Source organism: Chiloscyllium punctatum, chromosome 12, assembly GCF_047496795.1.
Source record: "Chiloscyllium punctatum isolate Juve2018m chromosome 12, sChiPun1.3, whole genome shotgun sequence".
Lineage (NCBI taxonomy): Eukaryota > Metazoa > Chordata > Chondrichthyes > Orectolobiformes > Hemiscylliidae > Chiloscyllium > Chiloscyllium punctatum.
Window position 1 is genome coordinate 16,138,157 of NC_092750.1, and position 14,328 is coordinate 16,152,484.

Below are 14,328 nucleotides of genomic sequence, written 5' to 3' on the forward strand. Positions count from 1 at the left end.
ATTCCCTTGGACTCAGAGAAATTAAAAACAGAAGGGGAAATGTAATTGCTAGATGCAGCTTAAAAGGTTGACCTTTTGTTCTATTTCCCTTCATTGGGTTGGCTGTGCAAAAAGCGAGGAAACAGAGGGAAACCCATGCTCCTTTTTAATGCAAGTTGTTCACGGATGAGCAGCACCAAAAGCAAAAGCCCCTTTATTAAAGGACACTGATCTTAAGCAATGGAACATTGCCAAGATTGGGCTCAATCAAGGTTTAAGGAGAAAGGTTAGTGGCAGGAAAAATCAAGTACTTGACCTACTTCACTCAGTTCCTGTAAAGTAAACAGACGCTTGGGCTAAACCTCCATTCACATAAGGATTGTAGACTGAAATTTCAACATGAACGGAGAGGTCAGGGATCAAAAGAATTATTACAGGCTATTTGAGACTAGCTTTTCTTGGCAATATAACAGGAACAACACAACCCACACAGTGCACACAGGAAACCTCACCATGTAACTGGGACGGTCATGAGACAAGCTTTGCTCAACCACAATCTTATAAGAGCTAGGAGTAAGGGTAGGCTATTCAGCCCCTTGAGCCTGTTCTGCCATTTAATACGATCATGGCTGATTTCATCTCGGCCTCAATTCCACTTTCCTGCCCATTTCCCACAATCCTTCAACCCATTACTAACTAAATATCCTTAAACTTAGTCAATGTCCCAACATCCACCACACTCTGGGGTAATGCCTTCTACAGACTCACGAACTCTTGTCCTAAAACTATGGCCCATCAATTGCACATTGAAGATTTGAAGGAAAACCCCATGATATTCAACAAATATTTCTTTCATTGCATTTTTTTTTAAGTTAGAGCACATATTTTGGTACTGGCTACCGAAACTGTGTAACAATTGCTTGATGCACTGAATTATAGAATCAGGGAATCCCTACAGTTTGGAAAGAGGCCATTCGGCCCATCGAGTCTGCATCAACCCCCGGAAGTGCAGCACATCCAAATCCACCTGACTCCCTGCCTCTGCAACCCTGCATTTCTCATGGCTAACCCACCTCGCCTGCACATCCCTGGACACTGTGGGGCAATTTACTATGGCTAATCAACTTAACCTACATATCATTGGAATATGGGAGGGAAACTCATGCAGATACAGAGAGAACATGCAAACCTTATACTGTTGCCCAAGGTTAGAATAAAATTTAGGGTCCTGGCACGGTGAGGCAGCAGTGCTAACCACTAGACCACTGTGCCACCCACTGGCAATGTTTAATCCAAGTTGGGATTAAACTGTAATGAGACCTACATGAAGTCACAGCTCTTTCTAATCTAGTTTCCAGCAGTATCATGTCAGTACTTGGATGAAAGTAAACAAGAATTTAATCAGCAAGAAAAGCGGGTGTGGATTAGTTGGTAATTAGGCTCAGATTGGGAATGTGCCAGAGCCATTTGCTGCAAAGATGGGTGTTGGGTCCACTGCTTTTCATCATTTACATAAATGATCTGGATGTGAACACAGGAGGTATGTTTAGTAAGTTTGCAAATGACACTAAAATTAGTGGTATAGTGGACAGTGAAAAATGTTATCACAGAGTACAATGGGATCTTGATCAGATGGGCCAATGGACTAAGGAAAGATGTAAAAGGGACCGGAGGGTCAACCTTTTCACACATATGGTGGTGTGTGTAGGGAATGAGCTGCCAGAGCTGGAGAGGCTGGAACAATTACAACATTTAAAAGGGCATGGATAGGAAGGGTTTGGAAGGATATGGGCCAAATGCTGGCAAATGGGACTAGATCAGTTTAGGAAATCTGGACAGCGCGGACGAGTTGGACTGAAGGTCTGTTTTCAAGCTGTATAACTTTAGATAAATGTGAGGTGTTGCATTTTAGCAAGACAAACCAGGGCAGGACTTATATTCTTCCTCTGGAGTGCTGCTGAACAAAGAGACCTTGGTTTCGGGGGGGGGGGGGGGGGGGGGGAGCAGGTTCATAGCTCCTTGAAGGTAAAGTATCAGGTAAACAGGATGGTGAAAAAAGCATTTGGCACGCTTTCCTTCACTGGTCAGAACATTTGAGTATAGGTGTTTGGGGGGGACATCATGTTGTGGCTGTACAAAACACTGGTGAGACCACTTTTAGAATTCAATTCTGGTCTCCCTGATATGGGAAGGATGTTGTGACACTTGAATGGTTGCAGAAAAAATCTACAGGGATGTTCCAGGGGATGGAGGCTGAATAGACTGGGGCCATTTTCCCTGGAGCATCAGAGGTTGAGGGGTGATCTTATGGGGGTTTATCAAATCATGAGGGGCATGGATAGGGAGAATAGCCACGGTCTTTTATCCAGGGTAGGGAAGTCCAAAACTAGAGGCCATAGGTTGAAAATGAGAGGGGCAAGATATAAAAGGGACCTGAGAGTCAACCTTTTCACACATATGGTGGTGTGTGTAGGGAATGAGCTGCCAGAGCTGGAGAGGCTGGAACAATTACAAAATTTAAAAGGGCATGGATAGGAAGGGTTTGGAAGGATATGGGCCAAATGCTGGCAAATGGGACTAGATCAGTTTAGGAAATCTGGACAGCGCGGACGAGTTGGACTGAAGGTCTGTTTTCAAGCTGTATAACTCTTTAACTTAAATGCTCCACAGCATAAAGAAAAGCTACATGTGACAATAATAAATCAAATCAGATTGAAAATCCTGAAAAGGCAGGTTCTGCTACAAGTGACGCACATGAAACTGAGCCATCCATCACTCAAATTATATCATTGGAGTGCAGACCAAGTTGGCTGACTGTTAGTTGCCTTCTCATGTTTCATTCTTTTTTTACCTTAGTCTTCCATGGACTAAGCTCCAGTGTGTACTGTTGTTTAAACTATAATAACACAGAGAAAACTCCCCTTTGCTTTCTTGCCACCGCTCAGCTCATTCTGCCTTTACCTGGGCCATTGTTCCTCAACGTCAGCAAGTCAAACCTGGTAAACTAGTTGAATTCTCAGGAATGTCTCTTCAATTATCTCTCCCCCGGCAATTGCCCACAGAGAGAAAAAAAAAGATTTATGCCCGTTGTAAGGCAGAGAAGCCAGTTCAGTCACATTCTGTCATCTTCTTTCTAACAGGGTCCACCTTATAGTGTTTTCCTCCTTCAAATTCGGCGGTTACAAAGATGGCCGACACTAGTGTCCCCACCCAAACCAGTATCCGCTGGGCAGAACACTTCATCTGTCTGCTTGATACCAGATTCCTGAAGCAAATAATCACCTCAGATCTGAGTTGGGATGGGAGACTCACAAGAGGATAACAAAAACACTTTAGTGATGCCCTCAAAGCACTCTCAATCCTATCCAGTGATTCAGACCCTGGCTTGTGACTGACTAAACTGGAGAAGGTTTATCTGGAAAGTTACCGATCGCTGGAGGAGGCTTTGTCAGAGATATGCACTATTATACATTCTTTCTGTTTAAGTCATCATCCAATACCCCCTTGAATGCCTCAGTTGATCCTGACTCCACCACATTTCCAGGCAGCACATTCCAGGTCGAATTATTCGCGATGTAAAGAACTCCTTTTTTTTCTAGCCTTGCTTCTCTTCTGCTATAAAACATTTTAAAACCGTGCTTTCTGATTCTTGACCCATTTTACCCATTCTGTCCGAACCCCTCATGATTTCAATTTTGTGACTAATGTGGTATCACATTTAACAGCAGTCGCCCAGTCAGGTCATTTTAGTCCATTTTCCAAACGTTTATGCAATTTCTTTTTCCTTTACAAGTACATGGGAAAATTACTCATTTGGCTCTACATGGGCCAACTGAAAAATGTTGTTTTAGGCATGAGCTGACCTTACATAAAAATTACATATAGTTTGTAATATTTTGGATTGATCACTATATCAACACATCCCTTTAATTCCACTGTATGTTCTCATAGCCTGCCTGATCTTCTTTGAAAAACTCCTTCGTTTCAATTACTAATCAATTATATGAACAAGTTTTGATTCTCAATGGGATCAGCCAATCTTCCTCCCTTGCAATTTAAACTGCAGGTTTCCCTTCATGTATTTTAATCTATTTCTTTGCCAGAAACTGCTCAGGGACCAACAGCAAAATTTTTTAAAAACTCTCCAAACCACACCGCAGTATAAAGATCCAAGATACGGTCACCACAACATTTCCTCAGACAGAAAAGCAAGCTCTTAACCACAATGCTTTAACGATTTTCAATTTTGACATGCAGAGAGACCATAACACACAATCTAAGCTTCTAATATAGCACAATGTCATAGATGGTGGGAGGGCTGTGTGGGGGGTGCTGGATGTCTAGAAAGGTCAGAGATTCCTTAAGTGGGCTGACACCCCATTCTGCCATGTTCCAAGCCTCACCTGGGTTACCTAGCTGGGACCCCTGTGTTCAATGGCACTCCCTTCCCAGGTCCCCCTATGCCCCTGCCACACCCATTCCAATAGCTCCACCCCTTTCCTTGTACTCTCCAATTTTCTTATTTGTTTTAATTTCTACTCAGGACGAGCAACATTTTATATAAAATGTATTGGGGGTGCAGGTCTGTGGAAATATAATTGAACAAGCTTGTTGACTTGGATGGGGAATCGAACAAGAGAGCTGAGTGAGAGAGTGTGGAACTGCAGCTATCTGATCGAGAAGGCCAAACTGCGAACTGACCAATCCAGCGAACCGACCAATTCAGTGGTGAGACCTGGGCAACATCTACTCAGCAGGAGAAAAAGGCAAACACCTTCGCCATTTCGGGGGTATCCTTGCCATTTCCTTGCACGATGAGTTCCCTGACTTGGAGGTCCTGGAGTTTGCTCATACAATCAGCACACACTCGTTGCTAAGCCAATGATGCCTGCACTGGCTCACTCATGTTCACCAGACAGATAAGAGTCATTGAGACACAAAGCACAGAAACAGACCTTTTGGTCCAACCAGTCCCTGCCAACCATCATTCCAAATTAAAACTACTCCAATCTGCCTGTGCTTGGCCATATCCCTCCAAACACTTCTTATTCATATACATATCTAAATGCCTTTTAAAGTTACAACTGTACCCGCATCCACCATTTCCTCTGGAAGTTCATCCCACACATAAACCACTCTCTGTGTAAAAACGTTGCCTCTCATTCTTTTTCAAATCTTCTCCTCTAACCTCAAAAATATGCTAGTCTTGAAATTACCCACACTAGGTAAAGGACACCTTATATATGCCCCTCATGATTTTACAAACCTCTATAACGTCATCTTTCAACCCCTTATATTCCAGTGAAAAATGTCCCAGCCTATCCAGCCTTTCTTTATAACTCAAACCCTCCGTTCCTGGCCACATGCTGGTAAGTTGGCATGGACGAGTTAGATGGAAGGGTCTGTTTCCATGCTGTACATCTCTATGACCCTATAAATCTCTTCTGAACGCTGTAAGTGTAGAGACTTTTCGCACTGTGAACTGGCCATTGGTTCACAACTTCCTGGCTGTCCATAACTCCATTAGAGAGACACATGCCAGTGAGATATGAAGATGGCGGATATTGACACTGTCTACAGGGAGACAGACAATCACCAGCAACCATGACCTTGGGAGGTTACCTCTTCGCAAGGGAATTGGAAGAGGCAAATAGAAATAGAAAGCTCTTCTAATCAAGAAGAGGGCCCAGAGGAAAAATGAAGCCAGTGAATCATGCACTTCCTAAGCCTCTGAGGCAGATATTAGGAGATTCTTATCACAGAGAGGACCATCACGGTGCAAACCATTATCCGAGGAGACAGGAGGCTGCCATGGAACTAGGAGAATCTTCAATGCAGACATCTTTAACTTGAACACAGCAATTACAACCACTTGGACATCTGTGGAAGGGGGACAAGAAACTGACAAACTTGAAGAAGCATCTTTCCCAGCTAATCAGGCAACAGTAGTTACAAAAAGCAAAAGCCCTCACAAGAGAGCACATAATTCTAAATTCCTGAGTGGGAGTTGGTCAGAATTCACTCAGTTCCAATAAGACTTCCAGTGTTTCAATGTTGCTGGACAAAGAGACCTTGGAATGCAGGTTGACAGTTGCTTGAAAGTGGAGTCACAGGTAGGCAGGGTAGTGAAGAAAGCATTTGGTATGCTTGCTTTTATTGGTCAGTGCATTGAGCATAGGAATTGGGAGGTTACGTTGCAACTGTACAGCTCATTGGTTAGTCCCCTTTTGGAATACATTCAATTCTGGTCCCCCTGCTATAGGAAGGATGAAACTTGAAAGGATTGAGAAAAGATTTACAAGGATGTTGCCAGGATTGGAGATTTGAGCTATAGGGAGAGGCTGAATAGATTGGAGCAGCAGTGGCTGAGAGGTGACCTTATAGAGGTTTATAAAATCCAGAAGGACATGGATGGGATGAATAGTCAAGGTCTTTTCCCCAGAATGGGGGAGACCAAAACTAGAGGCCATATGTTTAGGGTGAGAGGGGAAAAAGTTAAAAGGGACCTAAAGGGCAACTTTTTCATGCAGAGGGTGGTGGGTGTACAGAATGAGCTGTTAGAGGAAGTGATGGAAGCTGGAACAAACACAACATGGACAAGTTGAACTGAAGAGCCCATTTTCATCCTGTACATCTCTGACTCTATGACTAAGACATTGAATGGGCATTTCACTTAATGAAATATTCAATTAAAAAAAGTACACAGTTGGAAGAACTGTCCCACCGAGATCTGTGTGCTTTTCATAACTACAGGGTTGGGAAAGAATCAGAAACATATCTGGAAAAGTAATAATTCTGAAGAGTAACCAAGTGTTGTTGTTCTGCTTGAAATACAATCTCCCACGCTGAGAGCAAACACTGAAACTCACTTCACACTTAATGGTTCAGGTATCATCACAAAACCACCATCACTTTGTAATGTCAAAACTTTCCATTGTCTGATCAGTAACAATAAGGGTGCTGTCATGGTTCTGAATTAGCAACTACACATCATGGATCCCATGACAGCAAATTATGAAACTGTGTTGAGAACAACCAGCTGACTAGCACCAAAAGAAAATCCAGCCCGAGATAACCAGAATCCAACCCAGTTCACCAATAAAGATGTATTTTTTTTTGACTTAACTAGCACCTTTTAAGATTTCAGGACTTCTTGAAGTAAGGTATTGTGCCCAAAGAGATGCTTTTCTTCCATGATGTTGAAAACTCAGCAGCCAATTTGCTGAAAGCAAGCACCCACAAACTGCAACGTGAAAATGATTGGATAATCTGTTTCTTTGTTCGGTGAAGGAGTGGAGACACTTAGGAATAAAGGTACAACATTTTGTATAATATTGCCAAAGGACTGGATTTTTAGTTTATTTATTAATTCATTTGTGGGATGTGGGTGTCGCTGGCTGGGCCAACATTTATTGCCAACATTAGTTGCCCCTTGAGAAGGTGATGTTGAGATGCCTTCTTGAAACACTGCCGTCCACCTGCTGTGGGTAGACTCACAATGCCAATAGGGAGGGAATTCCAGGATTTTGATCCAGCCAGTGAAGGAACGGTGATATATTTCCAAGTCAGACACTGAAAAGGGCCTATCTATCAATCGGAATCAAAAATACAACATTGCGGACAGTGCAACATTCCTTCATTACCGTAGTGGAGCATCAGTGTGGATTTTGCAATTGAAGGAGGAGTTTTACTCGCTGTTTGGGGGCCATTTTGGAGGCAGAGCCAATTGGCCAGCACCGCTTCACCCCTCTCCAGTCCATTCTCCAGGAATAAGGAACACCATTCTCCCACAAATAACATGTAGGCTATTCAGGGGATTTGTCACTCAAACTGATTTTCTAAAAAAAAATTTACAGTGTTACTAGCTAGGCCAGCATTTACTGCATATCCCTAAATGTCCAGAGGGTAGTTAAGAGTCAATCACATTGTCATGGAGTCACATGTAGGCTAGGTAAGGATGGCAGTTTCCTTCCCTAAAGGGCATTAGTGAACCAGATGGGTTTTTCCAACAATTGTCAATGGATTCATTCCTATATGGTCATCATCATATTCTTAATTCCAGATTTTTATTGAATTCAAATTCCACCATCTACTGGGGTGGGATTTGAACCCAGGTCCCTAGAACATTACCTGGGTCTCTGGATTCATAGTCTAGCAATGATACCACTCAGCCATCACTTCTTATCGGTAAGGAGGAAGCATTCCCAAGGATAAAGAGGTGTTTTGAGGAAAGGCTGGACAAATTGGGTCTGTATATATTAAGTTTATAAGGTTGAAAGGTTATCCTGAGAGGATCATCATCATAAGAAATGGGAGCAGAAATAGGCCATTCAGCCCATTGAGTCTACTCCACCGTTCAATGAGATGTTTTGATAATCCTCAACTCTACTTCCACTGCTTTTTCCCTATCTGCTTGACTCCATTATGGATTAAAGGCCCATCTGTCTCAGCCTTGAATGTACTTACATGACGCAGTTTCAAGAGCCCTCTATGGTAAAGAATTTCACAGATTCACTACCCTCAGAGGAAAGATTCTGTGACAGGACAGATTCCGAAATCATGCTTATCCTGTGGGAGAAATTGGAATTGGGGGCACAGTTTAAAAATAAGAGGTCTTCCATTAATGACTGAGACAAAGAGGAGGTTAGGACCTTTTGGAAATCTCTTCCTCAGAGAGTGACAGAGTGACAGAGGTAGTGTCGTTAAATGTTACCAAGGCAGTGGTAGTACCTTGACTAATAAGGGTACTAGCGGTAGGCAGGAAAGTGGAGTCAGCCATGATTTATTGAATGGTGGAGCAGGCTCGGGGGGGGATGCTGAATGGCCTAATTCTCCTCCTAATTCCTAAGTTTGTGAAAACCTACAAACTGGAAATTTCCATTCAGCTTGCACCCTCATTTCCACTCCCCACCCCACCCCCTCCAAACTCTGTCACTGTGCAATGACAGGTAGTGGGGCTGGAATGTGGGTCGGGTAGTATCAGTGCTTTTGAATCCTCTCTGCCTAGCTGCTGGCCATTGCCCTCCCTCTGGATGTGGCTCCGTCTGCGGCAATGCACGGCCACTTTTTTTAACTTTAAAACTTACAAAGGTGGTGAGAAAGTAACTCAAGCCAGGAGGTCCCTCTCCCTCTCTTACCTGGACTCCCAAGTGGTTCTTCAGCATATAGGATGCAGGCAGTCTCCTCACTGAATGAAGGTGATGAGCCTGTCCCTGGTCACCAAAGGGTCTATTTGGCAAAAGGTTACAGCTGAGGGTGGGGTGGCTGTTTCCCATTGGAGGGCAGGGCTCTGAGGACTATTCGTTCCCAGGGTTGGTGTCCCAAGCAAAAACTCAAAACCCTATCCAACCTCTCTGGAATAGGCCTTGAAACTTCTGTCAGAAGTGACAGGTGGAATTCAGTTTGGATAAATGCAAGGCATTGTATTTTGGTAAAACAACCAAAGGTAAGACTTATATAATTAAAAGTATGGCCTTGGGTAGTGTTCTAGAACAGAGAGACATAGGGATTCAGGTGCATTATTCTTTGAAGTTTACATAATATCTAGATACGGTGGTTAAGAAGGCATTTAGCACATTTGCCTTCATTGCTCAGATCTTTCAGTATAGATGTTAGGACGTTATATTGAGGTTGTGCAGGACATTGGTGAGGCTTCTTCTGGAGTACTGCATCCAGTTCTGGTCGCCCAGTTATAGGAAGGATATTATTAAGGTGAAGAGGGTTCAGTTGACATTTACCAGCATGTTGCTAGGTATGGAAGGTTTGAGCTACAAGGAGAAGCTGAATAAGCTGGGACATTTTTCACCACAGCAAAGGGGTTTGAGGGGTGATCTTATAGAGATTTATAAAATCATCAGGGTTATAGACAAGGTAAATGCCAGGTGTCTTTCCTCTACGTTGGGGGATTTCAAGACCAGGAGGCATATTTTTAAGGTGAGAGGAGGAAGGTTTAAAACAGACACGTGGGTTTGTTTTACACAGAGCGGTTCATTGTGTGGAATAAACTTCCTGAGGAAGTGGTGAATACTGGTCCAGTTACAGCGTTTAAAAGACATTTAGGTAAGTACATGAATAAGGGGAATGGGTCTGGACGGTTTATAGAGAAGTTATTTGACATTCAAAGGGACTGGGGTATAAAAGTAGGGAGGTTTTACTAAAACTATGCGAGGCACTAGTCGGACCACAACTGGAAAACTGTGATCAGTTTTCAGTCCCATATTGAAAGGAAAACTGTCTCATGAGGAGAGGACTGTACCCGCTGGGAGTTAGAAGAATGAGAGGTGACCTTATTGAAACATGACTTGACCGGATAGATGCAGAAAAGTTGTTTCCTGTTGTGGGACAGTCTTGGACCAGAGGGCTCAATCTCAGAGTAAGGCATCGCACATTTAAGAGAGAGATGAGCAGGTAGTTCTTTTTTTAAGAAGAATACTTACAGTGTGGAAACAGGCCCTTCAGCCAAACAAGTTTACACCGACCCTCAAAAGAATAACCCACCCAAACCCATTTCCCTACATTTACTCCTGACTAATGCCCCTAGCCTACACATCCCTAAACACAATGAGCAATTTCCCATGGCCAATTCACCTAACCTGCACATCTTTGGAGTGTGGGAGGAAACCGGAACACACAAAGGAAACCCATGCAGATACGAGGAGAACGTGCAAACTCTGCACAGACAGTTGCCCGAGGCTGGAATCAAACCTGGGTCCCTACCACTGTGAGGCAGCAGTGCTAACCATTGAGTCACCATGCTAACCCTCTCAGAGGACTGTTAACTATGGAATATGACAGTAGAGGCTAGGTCATTAAGCTTCTTCAAGGCTGAGAGCAGCAATTACTAATTAGTAAGGAAATCAAGCGTTGTGGGGAAAAGGTAGAAAAATGGAATTGAGCATTATCGAATCAGCCACAATCTCACTGAATGGCAGGGCAGACTCAATGGGTTGAATGGCCTGAATCTGTTCCTGTGTCTTATGGAGTCTTATAGCAACTGGGCTGCGCCATACCACTGAAGAGAGGTGAAGGAGGGTCAATGCACCTTTCCTCCAGCAACAGCCATTAGTCAGTCCCAATGAGCCAGTTACAAGCCACAAACCCCATGCTGTTCAAACTGCTTTTACCTGTAAGATTCTTCCATCAGCTGTTCCAAGGTGACCCACTGTGTAGTTGCCTATCACTGATACAACGATGGAAGTCAATTTGGTGTCATCCAGCTCTCCATCAAATCGATCAATTCGGTTGAGAGCTTGCGAGGTCTTGGTTGGCTTGTCCCAACACTTTCTCTGCCACTGAAAAAAAAGCAGGAGAAAGCAAAGGTAAGTCATTGTAATTGCAATGAATCATCTATCAGTCTGCAGGCTGCTGAACAAGGGGTAATATCGTCCATCTGGAAGATACTAATGTACTCTTTGGGATGACCAATGGATGACATACAATCTTGCAAGATGGAAGTTAGCTTGCGGTGGATGTTTATCAGTGTGTGGAAGCAATAGAATGATCCACCTCTGCAACATGAGCTTTCAGAAAGGCTTTCATAAGGAAGACTGCAACCAGTTTTTGACCATTCCTCAGGGCGTGGTGTCCAGCTTTGTTTTCTTTAAAGAGACAAAAAAGACTGCAAACGCCAGAATCCAAGGTAGACAGGCAGGAGGCTGGAAGAACAGTCAGGCAAGCCAGGCAGCATCAGGGAGGTGGAGAAGTCAACGTTTTGGGTGTAACCTTTCTTCAGGGCTAAAGAAGGGTCACACCTGAAATGTTGACTGCTTCACCTCCTGATGCTGCCTGCCTTACTGTGTTCTTCCAACCTCCCGCTTGTCTACCTTGTTTCCTTTAAAGCATTGTTGAGAAAACTGCCATGTTACTGAAGCTTTCCATTTCTCGCTCAGCAGGACCGAAAAACCTCAAAGTGAACGATGATTTCTTTTTTGGTTTGGTATTCTTGCAATTTTGTTCTGATTCTTGCAAAATGGAAAGCTTCAACAATGCCTCTGTTTTCAACAATACTCAAGTTCAGAGCAACCAAGCAACATTTTTTTTTGAAGTGTTAATCTTGTCCTCATTTTCTCTGGCATCTGAAATAGATTTGTTTGTACAATAATGAAAAATCCCTCCACATTTTCAGTCGATACGTACTGTAGAAAATTTAAAAATGAAAAGAAAACAAAATTCTGTATTTGCTCACGTTCTTTGTCATTCATTAACCTGCCCCTGGTAACAGTTAATCTAGCCAGATAATCAACTCTGTTCGAAAGGGATCTTAGATGGTATAAATGAAAGAAAGACCAATGCAGGACACATGGTCAGTAAACATAGGTTACAGAGTCATTGATTCATAGAGTTATACAGTACAGAAACAGATCCTTCAGCCCAACTTATCGATGCCGACTAGATATCCTAAATCAATCTAGTCCCATTTGCTAGCATTTGATCCATATCCATCTCTTATTCATGTACCCATTTTTTAAATGTCTTAATTGTACCCACCTCCACTATCTCCTCTGGCAGCTCGTTCCATACGTGCACACCACCCTCTACATGAAAGATTTGCCCCTTAGGTCCCTTTTAAATATTTCCCCGCTCATATTAAGCCTATGCCCTCTAGTTTTGGACTCCCCTACCCCGGGGAAAAGATCTTATCTATTCTTCCTATCCATGTCCTTCATGATTTTATAAACCTCCATAAGGTCACCCCCTCAGCCTCCAATGCTCCAGGGAAAACAGCCCCAGCTGATTCAACCTCTCCCTGTCGCTCAAACACTCCAACTCTGGTAACATTCTTGTAAACCATTTCTGCACCTTTATCAAGTTAATAAAAAAATACCATGGATGTTGAAGATTTGAAATAAAACAGAGTATGCCAGGGAAGAAGCAATCCACAGACTTGTTTAGCATTTTCTGTTTTAGTTACAGATTCATTTAGCATGGATTCAAAACAGAGAAGGTAATAAATGATAACAGATACAAGGAGGAAGGATGGCAAAAAGGATAAATGCAGGAACCCATTTCAGGATAGACTGGACAGGCTAAAAAACATTAGGGTGTGAATGACCAAGAAAATGTGGCAATGATAGAAAGCAAGGGATGGTGGAGTTGGGATTGGAATAGCAAAACCTAGAGTTAAAAGTTTACAATCAAAACCACGAGCCTTAGACCCTGACAAAGCATGTTACAAAATATAACAATTACACTTCAACAGGATTTCAGCAATTTCTGAGCCAAATTAAAGGCATTTTATAAAACCTCTTACTCATTAGAATCCCTACAGTGCCAAATAGGCCGTTCGGACCGTCACATCTGCACTGACCTTCCGAAGACCATCCTCCCCTATCCGTCTCACCCCACAGTGACCATGGTTAGTCCACCCAGCCTGCATATCCTGTACACTATGAGCAATTTAGTATTGTCCAATCCACCTAAGCTGCGCATCTTTGGACTGTGGGAGGAAACCAGAGCAAACCCACACAGTGTAGGTTTAAACCAGCTCAGCAGGGGGATGGGGACCTGTGGTGTAGTGCCAGTGCACAGGAGGATGTGAGTAGGGAGGACATGGACAGGATTTCACAGTCACAGGAATGTGCTGGCAGACAGCAAGCTGGTTTGAAGTGTGTCTACTTTAGCACCAGAAGTATCCAGAATAATGTAGGTGAGCTTGCAGCATGGATAGGTACATGAGACTTTGATGTTGTGGCCATATCGGAGACATGGAGAGAGCAGGGTCAGGAATGGATGTTGCAGATTCCAGGGTTTAGATCTTTCATTAAGAACAGGGAAGGTGATTAAAAAAAGGGGGGAGATGTGGCTTTATTAGTCAAGGACAGTATAATGGTGGGGGAAAGAACTTTTGACGAGGACTCGTCTACTGAGGTAGTATGAGCTGAGGTGATGAACAGGAGAGGAGAGGTCACACTACTGGGAGTTTTTTATAGGCCTCCACAAAGTTCCAAAGATGTGGAAGAGAAGATTGGCAAAACGACTCTGGATATGATTGAAAGGAACAGGATGATCATTATGGGGGACTTTAACTTCCCCAACATTGACTGGAAATGCTACAACTCTAGTACATCATATCGATCAGTTTTTGTCCAATGTGTGGAGGAGGGTCTCCTGCCACACTTTGTTGAAGGGCTGACAAGAGGGGTGGCCACACTGGATTAGTTTAGATTCCCTACAGTGTGGAAATGGTCAATTCACCTAACCTGCACATCTTTGGACTGTGGGAGGAAGCCCACACAGATATGGGGAGAATCTGCAAACTCCACACAGACAGTTGCCTGAGGCGGGAATTGAAACCAGGTCCCTGGTGCTGTAAGGCAGCAGTGCTAACCACTGAGCCACCCAAAAAGCATT

The 14,328-nt window shown here is 43.4% G+C and overlaps 1 protein-coding gene across 1 annotated transcript in view; it reads right to left on the reverse strand.

Annotated features, from left to right (window-relative positions):
* Nucleotides 1–14,328, reverse strand: part of LOC140483625 (macrophage-stimulating protein receptor-like) — a 134,204-nt gene that overhangs the window by 66,375 nt on the left and 53,501 nt on the right. The window contains exon 3 of the mRNA XM_072581916.1: nucleotides 11,103–11,270. Coding sequence (XP_072438017.1) covers nucleotides 11,103–11,270 — 168 coding nt within the window. The remainder of the gene's footprint in view (nucleotides 1–11,102; nucleotides 11,271–14,328) is intronic.